Here is a 24,250-nt window from a genome sequence, read left to right as displayed (position 1 = left end):
CAATTTAAAGTGTGACATGTTTGGTATCTTTTTACTCTGCGTAACATCATCTTTTATATTTTACCAAACAATTGGGCACTATATTGTGTTTTCTGTGCATTAAAATTCAAACAAGTGTATCCCCCCCCCCCAAAAAAAAGCGTGTTTAAAAAACCTCTGCACAAATACCATGTGACATAAAAATTGCAACACCCACAATTTTCATAAAAAATTGCAACACCCACCATTTTATTCTCTAGGGCTTCTGTTTTATAAAAAAATATATAATGTTTGGGGATTCAAAGTAGTTTTCTAATAAACAATTAAACAAAAGGTGCCACAAAAGGGCCTGTCTGCAAGTGGTTAAACTTTAGTTGCTCATTTGCATGATTGGCATGACCTATCCAGCCAGTGGGATCAGGAGAGTGGTATGTCTCTGGACTTTCTCTGCAGATATCCCTTGATAAGATCTCTGTGGAAGAATCGAATAAACATGTTAGATTTTCCCCCTGATCACAATGGTTTCTCCAAGATTAGGACAGTCCAGAAACGCAGTTTACCCAACTTTTTCATATCTCTCCTGTTGATGCTAAAAGTATGTGCCCCGATGTCTTTCAATGGCCTTCTGGCTTAGGTGGACAGCTGAAATTGGTCCACTTGTGAATTACTTATCTTGTCTTATTTTGTACAGCATGCCTTTGTAGTATCATGCTACCCACTTAGAGGCATTTGTGTTTGTTTTTTATTGCCATGGGTACACTATAGGCCCTGATTTCTACAGTTACATGAGAAAACTTCACACAGTTCCAGCGTTCCCCGAAGCTGATGTAGTGCATTATTACTGCCAATAGTCAGATCTGGTCTTTAAATATTAACTGGCAAGTGCAATTTAACACATGATGTCATGATGGTGTGAAAGCAGAATTGTCTGGGCCTATATGCACTGTTAATGTTTGTGATTATGAACCCCGGGAAAGGGACTAATGGAACTGTCACTTCTTTTTTTTAAAGTGGAACTGTCACTGTTAGACACTACAAATGCTGTATTTTGTGTATAGGAGGAACACCGCCATGCTCATATAACACTGCAATAATACAAGCTTGTGGATATGTCCTAAAAGTCTACATCTACACAAAATAAAAAAAATAAAAATTGAATGTAGTGTAGCGTGATGAACTGTTACTTCCATTTTTGGAATTCTAATTGCACCCTTGGCCTGGAAGGCCATTGCTATTGTAAACTCCTGTAAAGTTCTATGTTATTGCTCCACCTAAAGCAATGGCCCTGATGCCTAAAGCTAAAATACTGTCTAGGACAGTGATACTAAACCCACAACAGAAAAAACAGTCTGTATATGCACTAAAGCATGCTTGTTATGCTCACTGTGGAAACGAAGGGGTTAATCATCTGCATTGTGTAAACAGGCTGTTTGATCCTGTATGCACAGATCCTCCCCTTCTTCCACTGTCGAGAGTTTTTCTTTTTCATGGAAGGGTGCGTGTGATCAACACAGGTCCAATCAGCACTGTCCAGGCAGAGGGTCAGGGGTTTTGCAGCCTCATAGGACAATCCGATTAGAATGAAAGCTCCTCCTACAAGCTTTTACCAGACACTGATAGAAGTCACAAGACTGCTGTAACTGCTGATAAGAAAAGGTATTTAGCAGTTTATATTTATTAAAATAATTGCATTTCCATGTTTTGTGTACTGTGGGAGACTGGATATAGTGAATGCAGGATCCTGGGTTTAGTAACACTTTAAAAGAGAAGTATGATCAAAGCTTTTTTGGTTGTTATTTTCTTCTGAAAGTCACCGGTCTCTGCTCATAGCGGATTGAGAACTGAGCAATCAGAAGTCATGTGATCGCTCAGTTCTCCGGCTTAGCAGGGGACAACTGCAGCATCACTACTATGCTGCAGCCATAGAGGTTAGTACAGTTGTGCTCATAAGTTTACATAACCTGGCAGAATTAATGATTTCTTGGCCATTTTTCAGAGAATCTGAATGATAACACAAAAACTTTTCTTTCACTCATGGTTAGTGTTTGGCTGAAGCCATTTATTATCAATCAACTGTGTTTACTCTTTTTTTAAATCATAATAGCAACAGAAACTACCCAAAGGACCCTGATCAAAAGTTTACATACCCCAGTTCTTAATACCATGTATTGCCCCCTTTAACATCAATGACAGCTTGAACTCTTTTGTGGTATTTGTGGATGAGGCTCTTTATCTTAGATGGTAAAGCTGTCCATTCCTCTTGGCAAAAAGCCTCCAGTTCCTGTAAATTCTTGGGCTGTCTTGCATGAACTGCACGTTTGAGATCTCCCCAGAGTGGCTCAATGATATTGAGGTCAGGAGACTCCAGAACCTTCACTTTATTCTGTAGTCAATGACAGGTCGACTTGGCCTTGTGTTTTGGATCATTGTCATGTTGGAATGTCCAAGTACATCCCATGCGCAGCTTCCTGGCTGATTAATGCAAATGTTCCTCCAGTATTTGATAACATACTGCATTCATCTTGCCAACAATTTTGACCAAATTTCCTGTGCCTTTGTAGCTCACACATCCCCAAAACATCAGCGATCCACCTCCATACCTTTCATCATAGGCCTTGTTGACTCTACAAAAAGCTCAATTTTGGTCTTATCACTCCAAATGACTTTGTGCCAGAAGGTTTGAGGCTTGTCTCTGTTTGGCGTATTGTAAGCGGGATACTTTGTGGCATTTGCGTAGTAATGGCTTTCTTCTGGCGATTTGACCATGCAGCCCATCTTTCTTATTGTCCCCTTATTGTGCATCTTGAAACAGCCACACCTCATGTTTTCAGAGAGTTCTGTATTTCACCTGAAGTGATTTGTGGGTTTTTCTTTGCATCCTGAACAATTTTCCTGACAGTCGTGGCTGAAATTTTAGTTGGTCTACCTGACTGTGGTTTGGTTTCAACAGAACCCTTCATTTTCCACTTCTTGATTCGAGTTTGAACACTGCTGATTGGCATTCTCAATTCCTTGGATATGGATGAAAGATGCAAGGGCCTGTCAGGAGTCCAGAAATGCATTGACCTTTTATACACACACACTAATTACAAGCAAACAGATCACAGGTGGGAATGGTTACCTTTAATAGCCATTCAAACCCCTTTGTGCCAACTTGTGTGCATGTTATCAGGCCAAAATCACCAGGGTATGTACACTTTTGATCGGGGTTATTTGGGTAGTTTCTGTTGCCATTATGATTGAAAAAGAGTAAACACAGTTGATTGATATTAAATGGCTTCAGCCAAACAATAACCACGAGTGAAAAATGTTTTTGTGTTATCATTCATATTCTCTGAAAAATGGCCAAGAAATCATAACTTCTGCAAGGGTATGTAAACTTATGAGCACTGTATGTATGTGTGTGGAGCCTGACCTCTCCACTCAATGAGGATTCTGTAGGGGGTGTTCCAGACTTCTATTGAGACAACTGCCTCCCCTCAAAAGCAGTGGTCCTTCTCTGTAGCTGATGACAGGGGCAGGCTTTTGTGCCCCCCAACACAAATGTACTTGCCCTCTCCATGCTCCAGCACTGCCACCAACTTCTGCCTTGGTTTATGGCTAGCAGTCCTCTTTGTCACATCGTTCTGCCCATTTCCTTTGACCCCAGCTGCTGTTTACGCACCACCATTTTGCATCATTACGCAGGCTGAGCTCACACTATTCCAGGACTGAGGGGCCTTCTTATGCCATTATATGAGCGCTGCTCAGTCCAGGAAAAACGCCCAACCCTTCCCCGCCTCCGAGGAAGAAGAGGAAACTGCCATGACGTCACCGCACCAGTTAAATAACATTAGATGGAAGGTATGAATAGAAGTTTTTTTCTATGAATAAGATATACTGGCTTTAGAGATTTGGGTGAGGATAGTTGCCATACTGCTTTAAGTGATACTCCAGCTTGATGACTTAGAACCAGTGACTTTACTTTTGGTTAGTGGTGGTACTCTATGAAGAAATAATATAGCCTTTCTGCTGTTTCCTATTATTGAGGGAGGCTCCAGTTTGGGCCTGGAAATTAAATGCATTTTTAAGTATTTTCTTGAAAATCATACTTCACATTCTTCCATAAGCGGCGTTTGCCAGACTGTGTAGAGGTTATGCTTCGTGGAAAACCCATCAGTCTTCTCAACACCTTACAGTCTGGCTTTTTCTATGGACTGGAATTGTAATCTGCTAGACTCGTACAGTATATTAAATAGATCATTAAACATTGCGTATAAAGAGAACCAGTATATTTCTATGCTCACTGACAGCTGTCATTGATGTGTTTTCTAGTGTTGTGTACTACTAAGACTGATAAGTAGGCATTGTCACTTCTTTATGCTTTGTTGACTTTGCAAATTATTTTCCTCCTTTTTGTATTTTGTATTTGCCTGCAGACATCCATTTGTTTGCTGAAACAGTCAGCTATACAACCCAGTTATAAAACGAATAAAAACACATTAGGAGTCTATCTTTATTTTAGCGACTTGTAATTGATTTTATTTATTACATGTACTTGTATAGCACTGCCAATTTATGCAGCGCTTTACATATGAATGAATGTGATAATAAACGATCACCTTGTAAAACAACCCTTTCAGCTTAAACAAGGAAATGAAAGGCAAAACATTTGTGTATAGTTATATATATATACCTATATACCTCCCCCCCCCCCCCCCTTTTTTGTAAGTGGTCACATTCCCTCTGTTCTCAGCTGCATAAGAGCTGGTGGGAGGGGAAGCAGCTGAGCTTTCCAGTTAAAGGCTGTGCAAGGGGGCGTGTCAGGACAAGTCTGATCATTGAGGCAGAGTTCCCAGCACAGCCAGAAAGCTTACCACTTTGTGCTCTGCTGCTTAGTGTGGTTAGTTTGTATTAGGATTGCAGAGGGACGGAACACCATGGATTTCACACAAAGGAAGCAATACAAAGAGCACAGGATAGTTTTTCATAAAAGTACATGGTACAGCAGGCAGAAATCAAGAATATGAAATGATGGGGTAGCAAACACTTTCAACATCCACATCAGTCTCTGCCCCCAAGGAGATTACAGTCTAAGGTCCCTAAAGCCTAGTACACCCCACCACTCACTGGGTTGAAGGAAAACAAACAACAGCTCAGGTCGGAGCCGCTGTACTAACATTCGGTTGTCAGTACAGTGATCTCCCCCTGCTATTCTAGTGTGTTCTGACAGAGGGACGTCTACTACTGTCTACTCCAGTTTTAATAAATCCCCCCCACCAACAGTGAGTTGACTGATGGAGGGAGAGCACACATTTGGCCTCATCAGTGTGTGGCTGGTCCACCATGCAGGTAAAGCGGATATGAATTAATGTGGAAGTAAACCCTCCTATCAATTTCAGCCAAGGAAGCTGCCATCTTGGCCTCTGCTTAATCTTCAGCTGCCATGATGCTGCACATGTGATCAGTTATGACATCAGCCATTGGATGGTTTGACAGTTTGGTTGAGAGCACAACCAATGTGACAGTTACATTCCCGGCAAATGTAACTTGATTTTGAAACTGTTAAAGTGATTGTAAAGGCTCCTTTTTTTTTTTTTTTTACCAGATTCTTACAAGAGTTGAATGAACTTTTTGAATCACATATTTGATCACTTTATTTTGTTCATTGTGGTTGTCACACACAGTTCACATTACACGTTCATCGTGTTTGTTGGATTTGGTTCATGTCATTGGAGCATTTGCACTTTAAAATACTTTAGAGTAATATATTTCCTAGAGAGTGCGGTTCCAATTAATTTTATTTATATTTTTTTCGCATCATATGACAGTGGTAATGTACAAAGTGCTGAGCTCCAACTAATTTCTCCTTTTGTCTAAATATAGCAATAAAAGCCGTAGAAGACGACTCATGTTTTACTATTGGTTACAGAAATTTGCTGTATTAAATAAGTCTGCTGGTCTCTCAGTTAACAAGAATCATGAGCCTCATAGCTGACATTAATTGAAAGCAAACCTGCCTGTATTGCCCATACCAGACGATCGGCCCTTACTTCTCACATCTCTTGAATAGACTAGGACATGAAAGGTCGGGGCCCTTGAGTTGTTATGCAAAGCACAGCTTCCCTTTTAGTTTAGTTTAACTTAGAACATGTGTTAAGTGCAAGTAACAGGCTTTATACTCTTTGTGACGACCCTGCAAGGCCAGATCCCAAGGGATGGTCATCGGCTAAAACTCAAAAGCTGAGATTTTGCATTCTGCGGAAGGGAAGCTAGAAAAGAGGATGAAATGCAGAAGTTACCAAAAAAAAAAAAAATCACCCCGGCTAAAGTAATAATCTCCTGTTTGCTGGCTCATGTTCATGTTCCCCTCCCTTTTGGTTGTTTCAACTGCACCCAAGTAGATATCATTATTACTTAACAGGCCTTGTATGATTGATAGGAAATAACTGACTTTAGTATGACAGGTCAATAACCCACCACTGGTCAGTCATTGCCAACAAGTCTTTGATAATGAAGTTCTGTAAAAGTTTTTCCTTTCTAAAAACATGCTGGAGAGTGCCAGTTTTCCGCTTTACAGTGTCAGGGGAGGTTAATGTTCCTTTACAGTCCCGAGCAACTTTAAATGCATTTATATTATCTTACACCTATTATACGTTTTTCATCTGTCAGTCCGCCTTTAATAGACCACAATGTATTCCCATGCCCTGCATCAAGAAAGCAGGTTAAGTCTAGCTTATTGTGTTTCAGGGAATATCACAGAGCTGGTGTAAAGTGCATACACAAATGTCTTCTGTGGTTTTGGCTCTAGCCAAGCAAAATTAATGTGCTGCAGCTGCCTATAGCATTCCTGAATCCAGGAAAAAAAGACTAACCTACTTCTTGATTCTTTTTGCAGGTGAGCCGGCTCCTGATTTTAGCCGGGGCAAACGTCAACTACAGGACAGAGGTGTTAAATAATGCCCCGATTCAGTGTGTCCAAGCGCACCTCGGTCACGAGGAGATGGTCTGCCTGCTGCTGGAGTCTGGGGCCATTGTGGATGGGATGTCAGAGAGTGGAATGACCCCGCTGTGCTATGCAGCTGCTTCTGGACACCTAAATATTGTAACCCTCCTGAGCAAAAAAGGAGCAAAGGTGACTATAATAGGGACAATTTAATAAAGTATTTGTGATCCTTAGAAAGTCCTGCTCGTAAAGTGGTTGTAAATCCTTACATATACCCAGTGAAGTGACTGGCCTCAGGTGATACACAGAGATTAAACAAATCTTCCTACGTAAGTTGTACCTGTCTATCTGCAATCTTCTCTTCTCTACATCTGTTGAAAGTGCTGAATTATAAAGCTTGTTTGACAGTTCAGGAAAAAAAGGGGTCAGAGAGCTGAGATTACACTCTGCAGAGCTTAGTGAGGAGAGCTCTGAGAGCTGATTGGAGGGAAGGGACACGCCCTATTCACACAGGAACAGAGCTGAGGCTGTCAATCAGAGGGAGATCCCTCCCTGTCATCTTTTTTTTCTCTTGGTGTCAAGAAAACTTGTCAGAAGTAATTCATGCTGATAGCTGAGGGACAAAGCAGCAGACAGAAATTACACTTAATGCTCTTAATTGAGACAAGTACACACTATAGAGGGATATGCTATGTTCATAATTTATGTTTGAGGTTTGCAACCACTTTAAAGCTGAACTTAAAGCAGAGTTCCAGCCTCAAAAAAAAAAAAAATTTAAGTCAGCAGCTAAATATACTGTAGCTGCTGACTTTTAATTTAAGGTCACTTACCTGTCCAGGGATCCCTCGATGTCGGCCCTCCGAAGTTGATTCGTCCACCGGCTCGGGTGCTGGCGCCGCCATTGCAATTAAGGGAAACCGCCTGTGTCTTCACAGCCAGTTTCCTACTGCGCATGCGTGAGTCACGCTGCGCTTTCTGAATGGTCCCACTGTCTTCTGGGACACACACAGGTCCCAGAAGGCAGCGGGGGGAGGAGGAAGGGCTGATGCAGATGGGGAAATGACGTACCTCGCCATGGTGGGGCTAGGACAGGAGGAGGGGGTGCCCGTCCATTAGGGGTGCATGGGCGCGGCCCTCCTTATCCATGCGTCCGGCCCCTTTCAGGACACCGGATGCATGAATTCCACAGATGGGGTGTTTTTTTTTTTTATGTTTGTTTTTTGGAGCATGTGATTAGAGCCAGAGGCTCTAATTGGCTTCAAAGTAGGGTGGGCTGGGGACGCAGAGCACTGCGAACCGAGCCCACCCAGTTGTGTGACAGTAGCGAATAAATATTCGCTATTTTCACACTGAATCTCCTTCCCACCAATCAGGAAGCGGGTCTGAGACCTGTTTCCCGATTGGCTGAAAGGAGAAGCATTCCAATTGGCCGCCGAGGAGGAGGGAGGACACATGCCGCGGAGCATGTCAAGGGGGAGCTGCCCGTGATGCCCGCAGATGAGAGAAGGGGAAGCCGACCGGACTGGGGGGGGGGGGGCTGTGGGCGCACTGTTTGCCAACCCCCACTTACCACCAGCCGCCACTGGACGGAAGTACACCTTTGTACTCCACAAAAGGTAAAAAAAACAAATAGAAAAAAATGATATATCCAAAAAGGGGTGGGGTGGTCTTTTGTTTTGGACAGAGTTGTATTTTTGCTTGGAACTCCGCTTTAAGGTCAAACAGCTCAACATATAGATGAAATATATAAATGAGAGGAGTTTTTATGCCAAATTTGTATCTGTAGTTGTATTCTGTCCATCTAGCTTTGTGTTTGGCAGGGCGGCACTAACACTTACAGGTCTGGCTGCATCCCCAGCCTGTGGATGGACATTGAAAAAAGAAGCAGCACACCGATGAGCTCATATGACACTCTGCTCTCTCTTGCTGTCAGCATGCATCTTTTTGGGCACATGAGCACGACAGCTTAACAGATAGGCCCAGCCATACATTATACAATTTTCTCGCACAGTTTTCCTTCAGATTTACCAAATTCATATGAGGTCAAATGGAAACACTTTCATTGTCTATGCAATCAGGCAGGCCCTTGCACTACATAGTTAAAGGTAAATCTAAAGAAAATTGTATAATGTATGGCCAGCTTTTAGGCTTCTTCTACGGTTTTGGCCTGTCCCAGTTTGAGCTCTGTTGTACAGGAACTGCAAATAGGCTCATATCAGGTGATATTCTGATGCTTACACTGCTTGCTTTTAAACAAAATGCATGTATAGATCTATTAATGAATAAAGTATGGACAATCTATGATTTTGCTTTTTTTTTTTTTTTTTTTTTCTTTAAATGTTCTGGATGATTAAAGTGGAGCGTCACGTTACAATCTTCAAGATCATTTAGGGAAAACCTGTTTCTGTATTTCACATTTAGGAAATCTATGATGCTATATATAATACATGACAATCCCAGGGATCTCAGCCAAGTGTGGTAATTGTGCAATGCAGGACTTACTATTACTTGAATTGTATTTTGCCTGCAATAATTATATGCACATTGGCAGTCTCCACCCTTGGATTGAACTGTGCTCCTCCACTCATATATTTGACAATGGCAGACAGGCTTCAGTTAGAATGTGTGAATGTGTGAAGCTCCATCCCTTGTGTGTGGAATTCACTCTGTATGTGGCCCCTAAGATGATGTGGGATACCAAATCCCAGGTCATTAATAGGAATTTGTCAGAATGTGCCCCCTTCCCCTCTAATATCCAGCAGATGTTGTGGCTTCCTCATCTAATGAAGCTCACAGAGAATACGCTTCCTGTGTTGTTGTCGGGCTTCAGCTATTCCGGCAGATGGAGAATATTGGCAAGACTCTGCAAGGTCCTTATTGAAATGTGTTCTCTTGCCCTGATTTATTAGAACGGCTGATCGAGGAATCATTTATATTGCCGGAAGGGAACCTACCAGATTCTATTTTTATTCTTACAAACTTAAAATCCAGCTGAACGACTGGCTTTATTTATTTTTTATTTATTTCAGGTACTTATATAGCGCCGTCAATTTATGCAGCGCTTTACATAGACATTGTACATTCACATCAATTCCTACCCTCAAGGAGCTTACAATCTAAGGTCCCTAACTCACATTCATACATACTAAGGCCAATTTAGACAGGATCCAATTAACCTACCAGCATGTCTTTGCAGTGTGGGAGGAAGCCGGAGGAAACCCACACAGGCACAGGGAGAACATGCAAACTCCAGGCAGGTAGTGTTGTGGTCGGGATTCGAACCAGCGACCCTTCTTACTGCTAGGTGAGAGTGCTACCCACTACACCACTGTGCTGGCTTCTATCAGACCGGCTGCTATACACATGAGTTGAATGTCGACTGTTTTTCTTTGAACCCGTCCGGAGCCGAATGACATTCAGCCCATATGTACTAGACTTAAAGTGGTAGTAAACTTTGTACTACCACTTGGCTTACTTGTAGGCACCGTGAATATCTCCTAAACTTGCACAGTGATATCACGGGCGCATGCGCTCTGAAGATCCAGCTTACAGTGCTGGACCTTCAGAGCCATGCCAGAAATGGTGACTCTCGCGCACATGCGTGGGAGTGATGTCAACATGCCACCGGCCACTCGTGTAGCCGGAGGGAAGATGTCAGCACTCTCAGCGGTGACATCATGGCGCTAGAAGGTTTCGTTCTAAGGCAAGTTTCATGCGATGCATACTAGCCCATTATGACATTGCCTTGCAAGGAATTTTTTTTTTCTACTACCTGCGGTTTACTATCGCTTTAAGTAAGCAGATTTGAAAAGGTTAGCATAAGGCGTAGAATAACTAGAGATTAATTGGAATAATGTTGTAACATCTAAAGTATACCTGTCATGTATTCCAAATGACTGATGTGAATGTACAATGTATATGTAAAAATTGACGGCGCTATATAAGTACCTGAAATAAAAATAAATAAAATAGTCACACAAATTGTAGACTGGGAGAAATCTTGCAGACATTATTAAAGTGTTACTAAACCCACAACAGTAAAATCTATCTGCATATGCAGAATAGCATGCTTGTTATACTCACTGTGAATCTTAAGGGGTTAATCCTCTGTATTGTATAAAAAGGCTCTTTGATCCTGTATGCAAAGATCCTCCCCCTCCTGCAGGGTCTCTGTTGGCAAGGCCAGATAAGACGCAGTGAGTGTAATACTGCTGCACATGCTCAGTTTGGTGAGCTTTTCAGGTCACATGATATTGACATCACACATTTGGGCATGTATACAGATCCTAAATGACAGCCCAGTCTCTCCCTCCCTCCCTCCATGCCCAGCAACTAAAAAAAGAACACAGTGGGTGGGATGTCGCATCTTGATTGATGGATGATCCGCCTCCCATAACAGCATGAGGACACAGGCTATAGTGGAAATCTCCTCCTACCTGAACACTCAACACTTGGGCAGACCCTGCAGTTTATCACGTGACCGTGGTGTACAGATCAGCCAAAAAGTTCTAAAGTGGTAGTATTTTTGTCTTTTCTTTCCTTTTTTTTTTTTTTTTAACTTCATATCGCCGAGAAGGAGATGTCATTCGGACCCGCCACTAATTAAAGAAAGGGTGGGGTCACCCTTAATTCAGCGCTATGAAGTATAGAAAAAAAAGAGCCGACAATTAAATTTTTAAAAGTCAACAATGACAGTCGGCGTCGGTAAGTGAGGAAGCCTGTCTGTGCAGACTGCCCCCTCACTGTGTATACTGCCCTTCTGCTGTCCTCTCCTTGCACACACTGTCCCCCCCCCCCCCCCCAACAGTGACTGGTTGCTCCTAAGAACCAATGCAAAAGCGGATGCAACAATGGACCGTTTGTCCATTTGCATCCATTTATCCTCTGTTCTGTTTTTTTAACGGATGAAAAATAGAGCTTTTTATCCGTTCAAAGAAATGGATGTTAGAAATTTCAATAAAAAGTCTTTAATGATAAAAAAAAAAAATGGATGTTCATGGAAGCCAATGAAAACAGATGTAAATGGATAATCATCCTTTTACATCCGTTTTTCCATAGGAATGCATTGATGTCCATTTTTCAGCAGTCAACGGATGGATGAAAAAAGGACGAATGGTCTGTATGTGTGAAAGAGGCCTAAAGCGGAATTAAACCCTCCTATCCTTTACAGCCAAGGAAGTTGCTTCTGTTTGATCTGCAACTGCCATGGTGCTGCACATGTGATTAGTTATGACACCAGCCATTGGATGGTTTGACAGTTTGATTGAGAACACATGCAAATGTGACAGTTGGGAATCCTGGCATTTCAGTAATGTAACTATTTTTGAAACCGTTAAATCGATTGGTTCGGCCCCCCGCACTAAAAAAATTAAAAGTCAGCAGCTGCACATACTGTAGCTGCTGACTTTTAATACTAGGACACTCACCTGTCTTTGAGTCCCAGGATGTCGGCACCCCAGCCGATGTTTCATTAGTATTAAGGGAACCCGGCAGTGAAGCCTTACGGCTTCACAGCCGGTTCCCTACTGCACTCTTATCGGTCCAACAACTGAGCATGGAGGAGGGGGGCTGAACTACGGCCACGGCGAGGTCCGACAGAAGTGGGGATGGGTACCTGTCAAAAACAGGTACCCGCCCCCCCCCCCCCCCGATAGGGGCCAAATGTGGCATCAGAGGGGGGGAGGGGGAGGCAGATAAGCAGACCTTCCACTTTTGGGTGGAACGCCGCTTTAATGATTTACTGCTGTTCAGGGGCTCTGGGTCTCAGCAAAATGGCAGCCACCAGCAAGAAGAAACCGGAGCAATGCTGGAGGCAATTTACAGCACACACTAATTTTGGTAGCATAATTATTAATGTGGAATGTATATTCCTTGCTAAAGAACATATTTTTTTATCAAGTTGTTATAGATAAAGTTCTATTTTAAAGTTTGCAAACCCAGTTTGTTAATGTTTTGACTTAATCATTTATTTAAGGGTCGTTCATTGATTTGTATTTTGCAGGTGGATCACATAGACAAGAAAGGACAGAGTGCCTTGGTACACAGTGCTCTGAGGGGACACTGCAGCATCCTCAAGTTTTTATTGAATTGTGACTGGACATCTCCCAACCAACAACCAAATTATGTAAGACGAAGCCATGCCCTCCAACAGTCTCTGACCGCAGCAGCCAGTATGGGACACACAGAGGTATGAAACAAATCACTGCCGACCCAGTCCATTCTCAATTCTTCACGTGGATGACTTAAGAAAAGCATAGTGAAAGTTATACAGTATGATTTGTAATCTTAGGAAAGTCCTTTGTGTTTTGTGAGCTTTTATCGGTACACATCACAGAACATCAAGGTGGTGTCCTCTGTTTTACACTACAGTGGGCAGATTCCTGGAATATTATATAAATTAGGATAATAAAGTAGCACTACTTCTGCCAGCAGCCAGTTAGATGTTTTTTGCCCATTCCAACTAATTTGATTCCATTTTTCGTTCACTCAGAAGAAGAAAGAGGTAATCTGGTACCATTTTAATAGAACCTATACAAAGAAAAATTTAGGGGCTGCCATTGCTAACCCTCCTTGGCAAAATGTCAGTTGCCTGACTGTCATGCGATCCACTGCTTCAGTATTTTGAGCCACTTAACCAAAGCAAACCTTCAAATCTGATGTTCTGACTTCACTTGTATTGTTGTTCCGAATCAGTGACTCAAGCTATTGAAGTCAAGAGGCCACCTGGCAATTAGTATATTCAAAGGGAGGCCACCCATGGTAGGCTTCATATTCATCTCCGTAAAGATTTATTTTTATTTTTTAAAGCTGAATTAGTGTGTTAGTTAACGTTTCTTTTACAGTTGGCCTTTTGGGTAAAAGTGGCCTTGGGATGACAGGGTCACTTTAGGGCTTTGGTACTCCTATTCCGCTCTCTTTTTTTTTTTTTTTGTACAGAGCACACGCAGGAGGCTAAATGCAGTTAATACACAACAATTATCAAACGGCTTTTTCTTTCACACTGCCTTGGACAGCCATTAACCAGAAGGTCTTGTTTCACAATGGAGTTGGAAACCGGAGACATGACTTTTATGAAGCTGGCAGTTGGGTTCTCAGAACTGACTGTCGTATCATTTGATATGCTGTGTGATGCAGTAAAATGGAATACAATGCTCCCAAAGTTCCAACTTAATCTCAGCTTTACCAGCTAATCAAGCTTAGCAAAATCATTAGGCTACGGTGGTAACAATAAAAAAATTCTTACTAGCAGAATATATATTCCTCTGATTCCCAGGTGCTCAGTATGCAGGCAAATTAAACACCTTATAATAGGGGTTCACCCCCGTCGTCCCCCAATACAGAGCACATACAGAGAAATGCAAATTTTTGCTAATTAGGTAAACTACTGTCTGCCAGATAGTAATAGTACATATGTGAGGTTGTTTTGAAAAGTTAGTGTCCAGCCACAGAAATCCATACTGCATGAAGCATTGTGATTTCGAGTTCCGGTAGAAGGCACCCAAACCTCTTATTATTCACAGCTAATAACATTCTATAATAGATATGTGTATGGCTATAGCTATATAGAGCCAATTCAGTAATTCATTCTGAAACCAATTTAAAGAGGCAGGCACAAGAGGGTTAATATACACCGATCAGCCATAACGTAGTGAATACTAACCGGTAAAGTGAATAACATTCATTATTTCATTACAATAGCATCTGAAAGTTAGTGGGATTAAATTGGGCAGCAAGTGAACATGTTGTTCCTGAAGTTGATGTGTTGAAAGCAGAAAAAATGGACAAGCATAAAAATTACTTTGACAAGGCCAAATTGTAATGGCTAGACGATTTTATCAGAGAAATTCCAAAACTGCGGCTCTTGTGGGATGTTCCCTGTCTGCAGTGGTCAGGACCTACCAAAACTGGTCCAAGGAAGGAAAACCGGCAAACCATTGTCGGGGTCATGGGTGGCCATGGCCTATTGATGCGCATGGAGAGCAAAGGCTGGCCTGTGTAGTCCAATCAAATATAAGAGTTACTGTAGCTCAAATTGCTGAAACAGTTAAAGCTGAACTGGAGTTCCACTGCAACAAAAAGCAAGCTGGCAGGCATTTATTGCAGAAGCGACAATACCTGACTTACCTGCCTGCTCATGGTCTTCTCCGGCAATGTAAACTGAGCTGCAAATGCACAGTTCAGCTTACATTGCTGGGCTGGTCTCTGTGAATGACAGCCTCTTGTGCATGCTTTGGGGTGACGTCAGCCCATGCAGGCCGATGAAGATAACCGAAGACCAGCACACAGGAGAAGATGCCGATGCTAGCAAGGGACAAGACCATTGGAGGAAAGGCAAGTTTTAATTCCTTTAGTTGTGCTATAATGCTGGTTCTGTTAGAAATGTGTCAGAACACTGCATCGCAGTTTGTTGTGTACGGGCATGCGTAGCCAGAGACCAGTCAGGGTGTCCATGCTGACCCATGTCCACAGCCAAGAGCATCAGAACTGGACCATGGAGCAATGGAAAAAGGTGGCCTGGTCCAATGAATCATGTTTTCTTTTACATCATGTGGATGGGTTGGTGCATGTGCGTAGCTTACCTGGGTAAGAGATGCCACCAGGATGTACTATGGGAAATCCCATCCATGGAGGCCCCGCCTTGTAGCTTGAAAACTGGACTTAAAGGATCTGCTACTGATGGCTTGGTGCCAAATATGACAGCGTACCTTCAGAGGTCTAGTGAAGCCCATGCCTTGACAGGTCATGGCTGTTTTGGTAGCAAATGGGAGACCTACTCAGTATTAGGTGGGTGGGCATGTTATGGCTGATTGGTGAGTGTATGGATAGATAGACGTAGAACATGTTTATGTTCTTGGGATTAGTTACTATGCATGCATTGTTTCAGTTCATTGGACAAGTTTAGCAGTGGATCCCAGTGTAAAATGTTTTTCCAACCCTTGTCCTTGTGGAGATATCTTCCCATTTGTGGCAAGCTTACCGTATAGCAAACGGTAAGCTACCCTTGGTAAAGCAGCATGACCAGCATTGCTGATTACTTGCTATAAGTTACAGCATGTTGCTCTTTACTTTTTACTGAGCAGCCTTTTCTGTTTTCAGACGACTTCAAGTAATCCATGTACTCAGTGTCCTGTGGTCGTGCTGAAATTATAGGGCCTTTAATTATAACAATATGATTGTCATAATGCTGCCATCTACACTGTATTATAGGCTTCATGGGGGCACGCCTGCCTCTTGTTTTGAAGATCTTGGTGGGTTGTGCAAGCTTTAGGTCAGATTAAAGAAACACTTTTATGAACTATTTAGAGAAGCGAAGAGAAAGAGGTGGCTTTAATGAAAGAACACATTAGAAGAAGATGGTATAATTGGATCTCCAAGCATATCAAATATATCAAAGACCATTTTGTGGAAGGATTTCCATTTGAGTAAAATATTCAGATGTAAGGACAGATTTGTTTTTCTTTTATGCTATAATTTGACTTCGTACGGTAGATAAATGTTATTGTTTTCCTTCTAAAGCTGGCCATATATGTCTGTAATTTCTGCTGAATCAGCTGAAATTTTGAGCCATGGGGGGCACTATTGGCATCATTTGGGTTGACAAACTGGGTGCTGCAGCTGCTAGAATATAATAGTTGGCAGCGGAGATATCTCCTTCCATGCTTTATTGTAGATGGGGGGAATTTACTATATTGCTCTTGTTTAGCCCGCGGACTGAACAGAAGAAATCAGTGCATGTGTGGCTAGCCAGAGAGTCATGAACATCCATAGTTTGTCTTTGGGTAGACTCTTGCAGGGTCCAGTTGCTCTCAAGTGTCTCGATGTGGTCTGTTTTTACAGGAGTATGTGAAGAATTCAGCATGGGTTGTGTGACAATAATGCTTGCTATGAAGCCAAGTAACACCTGTCCTGGGTAGGGGGTGGGAAATTTTCGGACAGTATTCTGGAGAACAATTATTTTGAGTGTTGAGGTATCATGGAAATCCACTCAAAGGTTTTTCTTCAATGGTTGCTTCACTAACTGCTGATTCAGCAATGACTGAACGCTGCCTACAGGAGTCTCACTGCTTCAGCAGCATTCTCTGTAATGTAAAATAAAATAAATATTTATTAGAAATACTAAAATTAGAATGTAATAGCCACAGGAGGTAGGCGGAGTTGGGAACGTAGGTACAGATACTTCACTCAGCTCTGAAGGGTTTTGGAATACCTGCAGCATGTTTTTACTTCTCTTTACCTCCCATTGATGATCCTATTGTGTTTGCATGGTAACTTGATGCAATGCTTGTGCAAAACACTGTAATCTCAGGCAAAATATTACAACCTAAAACATTTTAGAAATGGCATTTTTCCCACATTAATTGTGACTGGTTGCAGCTGTTTCTGTCCAGAGTGTCGACCTTTCCTTGGCCTTCATATTTTCATGCTCCAAAGTTAACATAATTGTGATTTCATGTAGTTATGCATAGTTTCCATAACATTGCCCAGCACTGTACAGCTGGGAATTGAGCAGATGGCAGAGGGGTAGATAGTGACTGAGCACTGCCTTAGATCACTGATGCTTACTCCTTGTATAAGTTACCATACACATATAAATATTAAGGGGTCAGTTCACCTTTACAAAATATAACTACCTATGCAGATAAGGGGTGTTTTTGGAGTGAAAACAAACAAACTTTGCAGCTTTGCCTAAACTAGCCCTTGCTATAGGTGTAGCCCATTTATATACCTCCTGAAGCCTGATTAGAATACTCACGGGATGTTGCTAAGTGAGGCCTAGTCATTATTGCTCACAAGAGGAAAGGTTTGGGACTTTATATAAAACAATGGCCTGGTAGGGTCATATGCCTCTATCCCTGTTACTATGAAGAAGGGGAGAAAGAAATGGGACTTTAATTTGAAGCACACAGTTGCAAATAATTTAATTGGTAGATAAACATATGTTTATTGGTTCATATACATATATGTATACTTTTAATATTAATGCATATCAAAGTTCAAAACAGTTTCACATGATAATGATACATATTCAAGTAAAATTCATATATATACATGCATATATTGCTAAATAATGCTTGTATGACCTATGCCCTCTCCAATCCCTCTAATTAGTAAAAGTAACATTAGCATATTGCGAAAAATTCATATAAAATCCTGTAGATACATATTCCATGAATTCCATAAAAAATCTAAACATGATTAATATAAGTCACGGCATCTGGTAGCTTGACGTGTTTCGTGGCTTTGAGCCACTCTTCAGGAGCAAGCACCTGGTGTATATCTATAATGAAAAATATGAATTCCTAAATGATCTAGCTAGAAAAAACAACAAGGGAATAGATAAATTGAATATGTATCTACAGGATTTTATATGAATTTCCTGCATTATGCTACTTTTACTAATAATGACAGGGATTAGATAGGACATAGGTCATATAGGTATTATTTTGCAATATATGTATGTGTAGATATATGAATTTTACTTGAGGTGGATATAAGGTGGATATATTATTAGAAGTCACTCCTGCCTTCAATGACTAGTGCACTTGTCAACCTTAGCAAAGGTAACCTAAGCACTCAAGATCATACAATCATTGTCTAGTGGACATGCAAGGAGATGAGCATGGCACAGCAAGGAACCTACGATAAGTTTTCATTTCTAATGAGCAAATTTTTCTGCCCACATGTACATCTATAATTGTAAGTTATTCATAGTAACAAATTTTTAAATCTTATTTTAAATTCACTTTTGCTTTGTATATATATTCATTGCTTTATCCATTTACATTAAAGTGGCCTTAACGCAAAACACGTTAATGAAACGCACCAAAGTGGACAGATATGAATGGGAGCTTTAAATCACTGGAGAGTTTCACGTTTTAACTGCTGTTTGTTGCTCAGTTAAAGAGATTTCCTCTTATGTGGTCACTGGGATAGAAAGTGAAGGGAACTCCTCTTGGAGAAGACTCAGGCAGCGATTAATTTTATCAAAAATTGAAAAATCAAATTATAGGGGACGTTTAATTCTTGTAAGTTCAGGTAAATTTAGTATACACATTGTCCATAGACCACTTTTGCTTGACTCTCCTGTTCTCTTTTCCAGGTGGTGAGATGTCTCTTGAACAACGAGAAAGGTTCCCCATTAGACATCAATGAGAATGACACACTTTGGGGAGAGACAGGTGAAGCAATTTATTACCTACCTTACTCTGCACCCAAACATTTGCTGCTCCATCTTCAATGTTGTTAAACCTGTATTATATTTATACTACACTTATTACTATGAGACACTTGTAGCATTTTAAGGGGAAAATATTGTTACCAGGTTATAACAAAGGAAATATGCTCTGCGAACCAGGTCATCCTTTGACGGTGATGGCCATGTCATAATATTGGATGTTTTTGTAAATGCTGGTTATTAATATCTGTCAGGGTTATCACAGGTGATGCAACTGATATGTATTAGCGGACCTTGTGCAGGCAGCCATGGTGTTTGAAATACAGACCTCACCTAGATAGAACCTAGCATATCATTAAAGTTCAGTCTAAAACGAACTAACTGTAAATCTACTGGCAGCCACATCCTAAAACTAATCTATCTAACCCTGTAAAGCATAAATTGCTATACGTACCTTTTCTGCAGCCGATCTGGTCCGGTCTCTGGCAGCGGATGATGTGTAGAAGAGAGAGCCAACAACGGCTGGGTACTGATGTCACCCATATACTTACTATGTACTATGGGGCTTCCGTTGTCGGCTGCCTCTCCTGCAGACGCCTACACAGAGAAGCCGCCACTGACAGCTCAGCTTGGGACCGGACCGGACTGGAGCGGCTGCAGAAAAGATATGTATAGGGATTTTTGCTTTACAGGGTTAGAGTCATTTTAGAATGTGGCTGCCAGTAGATTTAGAGTTAGTTTTAGGTTAAACTTCTACTTTAAGACAGTTTGAGTCTGTGAAATCATTGGTTAGCAAAATTTCCATAGTTTGCTTCAGATTAAAGAAAAAAAAAAAAAAAAAAGTTCTCCGATTTTGTGGGTCAGAGCTCAGAGCTGTAGACTGGCTCTGTTAATTTGGATATAAAGAGAAGGTTCAAAGTCTCTGTAGTTTTTTTATTGCTATTTTTGTGCCTGTTGGGGAGATTTCCCCTCACTTCCTGTTGGGACAGGAAATTATGGGAAATCCTCTCAGCTATAACATAGAACTGAACAAAAACAGATTTATAGTGGGGAATGTGGATAGACATTTTTTGTTGCTGTGTGTTCCTTCCTATCCTGGTAACGGTCACTGGAGTTGGACTTTACTGGTGTACATTACACATAGCTCCCAACTCTCCCTGATTTCGAGGGACTGTCCCTCATTTGTCCCTTGTTTTGATCTAATCTATAAAGTTGTACTTAAAATGCACTATTTATCTATCAAAAAGTGTTTTAAAGTGCTAAACCATTCATCCAATTTCTGAATTGCTGCATTTGTAAATTTGGCCAAAAGCCAAGATAAAGGAATAGTAGTGATAAAAAAAGCACTTGTGGGTTTAACTAATCATTTTTTTTGTACCATTCTCCTTTTAAAAAGGGGCGTGGCAATTGGTGTGTCCTATGCCTACATACTTTTGCTAAAAGCTGTCCCTCATTCCAATCTCAGAAAGTTGGGAGGTATGCTGTACATTGAAGTGGAAGCTCTAGTGTGTATACAGTACCAGTCAACCATAGCTCACCATTGAGGTCTGCAGCTTGATACTGCTTCAGAATATCCATATCTATGACAGTTTTATCCCCCTGAAAGTTGGAGTAAGATCTGTGTATGTTCAACTGCTTTGCAGAATGCTTACCAGAACGTTGTCTGAACACCATTGACCCGTGACCCACCTAATGCTGGCCATTTGATAAAATGAAAATATTTGACCCCTTTCTCCCCTTAGGTGCCATCTCCTGTACATTTACACAGTACACACCACACACACACACACACACACAGCTTCCTCGAGGGTGTAGGCCGTGCACTGGAAGCAGCAGGTGCACTTAAATCCACTGCGAGGAATTAGGTCATCCACAATTGCCTCAGCCTGTTGTTAAAGTAGCTATTTTCTCCCATCAAACAAGTTATAACAAAGGAAATATTCTCTGTGAACCAGGTCATCCTTTGACTTTGCCTTTTCATATTCTGTGTTGGCAAAACACAGCTTTTCCCATGCCACACCTTGATTGTTAGCCCAGCACTGAATGAACCGAGATAAGATCAGCTGTTGCCTTGCTGCGTTTGACTAAAGCAGGGCTGACTGTTAAACATGATGGGACAGGATGAACGAGCCGCCCGCCTACACCCTGTTGGGTGCTTTTATGGAGCACGTTTCCATTTATGCCTTTATCATTAGTTGTTTTAAATGGTTTCACCCATTTTCTCCCAAGCTTGATATATAAAGGGGCAGACTGCCATAGGTGTATCTCTTGGCCCTTTAAAGGGCAACTCAACCTTTTTTTTTTTTTTTTTTTAATACTTCTGGCTAACATCATTTTAGTTAGGATAGCAAAATATTCTGCTTTAGAAAAAGTATTCAATTACCTGTTTGGTTTTGTTGTGCTGTACATGGTCTTTATATTTCTGATTAGCGGAGTTGAAAATATTTCTAGGTTTCTAATCTAGAAATGTTGCTTTGTGGAAATCTTTAAAACATTATAATGCTGTGTCTATGTGAATATGCCATAGTTAACTACTCACATTTAAAGAATGCCGCAGGAGCCAAACATGTTGTCTAAGGTGGGCTGTGGCCTGCTGCAACAGTCTTGGAGCTTATGTGTTAAAGCGGACCTTCACTGCCACCTTACATTTTCAATATTACTAGTCCCCTTTCCTTTCTGACGATTTAAAGTTGTTAAACTTGCCCTGTATTTTTGAATTTCTCATCCTCTGCGGCATGCATCCCATAAGGAGGCTTCAAGGCCTAGCTCCCAACTGTCCCTGATTTGGAGGGACTGTCCCTCATTCGCAACAAAGTCCCTCTGTCCCTCTTTCCTCCTCGTTTGTCCCTCATTTGTCCCTCATTTTTGTCTGATCTATATAGTTGTATATAAAATGCACTGCTTATCTATCAAAAGTGTTTTGCAGTACTAAACCTTTCATCCAATTTCTAAATTGCTGCATTTGTAAATTCCAAAAGCCAGTATAAAGGAATTGTAGTGGTAAAATAAGCACTTGTGGGTTTAACCAATCCATGTTTGTACAATTGGCAGGGGGTGTGTCTAATGCCTACATACTTGCTAATAGGTGTCCCTCATTCCTATCTCAAAAAGTTCTAACGCATTGTGCATGATCATTGGCGGCCAGCTTCTAGAACCCTTTAGAAACCGCTAAAAAAAAAAAGGAAGCTGGTGGCGTGGGATCTGGTGTGCAGTAGCACAGTGGCGGTCTGTGTTCTTTAGAGGGGATTTTCCTTCACTTCCTGTTGTGACACAACAGGAAGTGATAGAGTTCTCCAAAGGAATAAAAAATTCTCTCAGAACAAGTGTCCCATTTGAAAGATTTGCCCTTTGTTGTTGACTCTATAACAACAAAAAAAGTTTCTCGTTTTCAGTCCCACTAAAGGGCAGGGCGAATCTCTGCATCAGAGAGAGACACAGCAATATATACTTGATAGAGGATATAATCCTTCCCTATCCAAAAAAAGTGACTTTAGGTAGACTTTGGGCAATTAATATATTATTTTATTAGGCTGAATAGTAATAAAAAGGAGATTTAACATCTGTCATTGGAATGTTTAACCACTAAGATTGTTGTAATGTGGTGCGTTTATCTGTTTTGAAGAAAGAAAAACCTTTCTAATCATGGGACTTGAAAACGGTGCTTTCCAGAAACAAATGTGTTTAAAATCCATCTGACCTCTATTTATATAACCATGGGTATTCTTTGATCATTTATCTTCAGCTTGGCTAATTGGATACACATGTCTCGTTTGGTTTTTTCTTTGATGACTTTGAAGAGGACGTTATGGTTGGATTTTGTGCTTTATATCAGTTTATTGTGTTGGATTTTGAAATGTAAGATTATATAATATAACCCAGCAAGAAACTAGGGTGACTCTTATAACTGTTCATATTAGGCAGATTTCCAAAGGTAGTAACTAATGACCCTGTGTAACATTTCCTGTTCATATTTAACCAAAATAAAAATTGAATGAGAAAAACAAAGTACAACGTCCGCTTCATACTGTGACCCTATTTATATCTATGGATAAGCCATACTCCAAGGAACCACTGGAAGCCACCAGTACCGCTATCCTTTGGAATGAATGAGGCCACAATGCTTATGGGCAGTATGAAATGGTGCCTGCTGGAAAGATTTCTATATTGGGAAGGCAAGTTGTATCCCCTGTCGGGCTGCACTCATGGTGGTAGGGGTATTTATTAAAGACAACTTTTTTGAAGGTGAAGGTCTTTAAACAAAAAAAAAAGGTTGTATAATACTTGCCATCAGCACCTCCTAGCAAATAAAGTTTTAAGGCCCTTGCAAAGCTAGTACTGCCCCTAGAAGCGTTGGCATCCAACATGCCAGGTATGCTGGATGCATGCATCAATCTACTGCTGGATGCCTCTTTCCCCCTAGTTACATTGTTTTCTCCTCTTGAATGGAGAAAAATGCATTGTATCTTTTTCTCCTTGCTAGAAGAGAAGAGAAAATTGTACACAAAAAAACGGTGTAAAAAATAAACAAAATCAGAAAGATAAAATTGCCAGATCAGGGTTTGATATAGGTCATAAGGTCAGATAAAAAAAAAATATGCACTGTTATTTCTGGGCCCTACTATGGGTACAGAGACAACATATAACATAGTGGGATCCCTGCGATCATCAGGAGAAGGAGAATTTTTGGGGGGTTGTTCTTTGGGGGTAGGCTATGGTAATGGTGAGAAATATACAGCTAAATTTAAAAAATATTTTACCTGTTTAGTGTTTTTACTATTTTTTGCCAGTGTTCCTTTTGCGAATAAAAATCAAGCGATATTCATTACCATTTACCACCAAGTAAAACCCCAATTTGATCTGAAAAAAAAAAAACTAACACAGGTCAAAGTTGCAAAACTCTGTTCAGCAGGCATTTAGATTTGTTTTATTATCCATCATTTATATATATATATATATATATATATATATATATATATACACACAACAAAATAATTGGAGACACAATTTCAGTTTGAACACTATACATGCAACTTGATGAAAGATGGAGGTCCTGTCCGAAACTGTGCAGTCTTTGGATTTGTATATGCATGAAGATTGAAGTAAAATGTTTTTGAACAGAAACTGAGATTGCATCTACAATTTTTCGTTACATATCTGGTAGAAGAAGGAGT

At 40.9% G+C, this 24,250-nt stretch overlaps 1 protein-coding gene across 3 annotated transcripts in view; it reads left to right on the top strand.

The window, feature by feature from the left end:
* TANC1 (tetratricopeptide repeat, ankyrin repeat and coiled-coil containing 1) overlaps positions 1-24,250 on the top strand; it is a 350,249-nt gene that overhangs the window by 281,889 nt on the left and 44,110 nt on the right. For all 3 annotated transcript variants that reach the window (XM_073634104.1, XM_073634105.1, XM_073634107.1), the window contains 3 exons: positions 6,857-7,093; positions 12,906-13,091; positions 19,005-19,083. In XM_073634104.1, coding sequence (XP_073490205.1) covers positions 6,857-7,093; positions 12,906-13,091; positions 19,005-19,083 — 502 coding nt within the window. The remainder of the gene's footprint in view (positions 1-6,856; positions 7,094-12,905; positions 13,092-19,004; positions 19,084-24,250) is intronic.

The sequence above is a fragment of the Aquarana catesbeiana genome, linkage group LG06 (assembly GCF_042186555.1).
Source record: "Aquarana catesbeiana isolate 2022-GZ linkage group LG06, ASM4218655v1, whole genome shotgun sequence".
NCBI classification, from domain to species: domain Eukaryota; kingdom Metazoa; phylum Chordata; class Amphibia; order Anura; family Ranidae; genus Aquarana; species Aquarana catesbeiana.
Note: the sequence above shows the minus strand (reverse complement) of the source record. Positions and strands in the feature narration are given on the sequence as shown.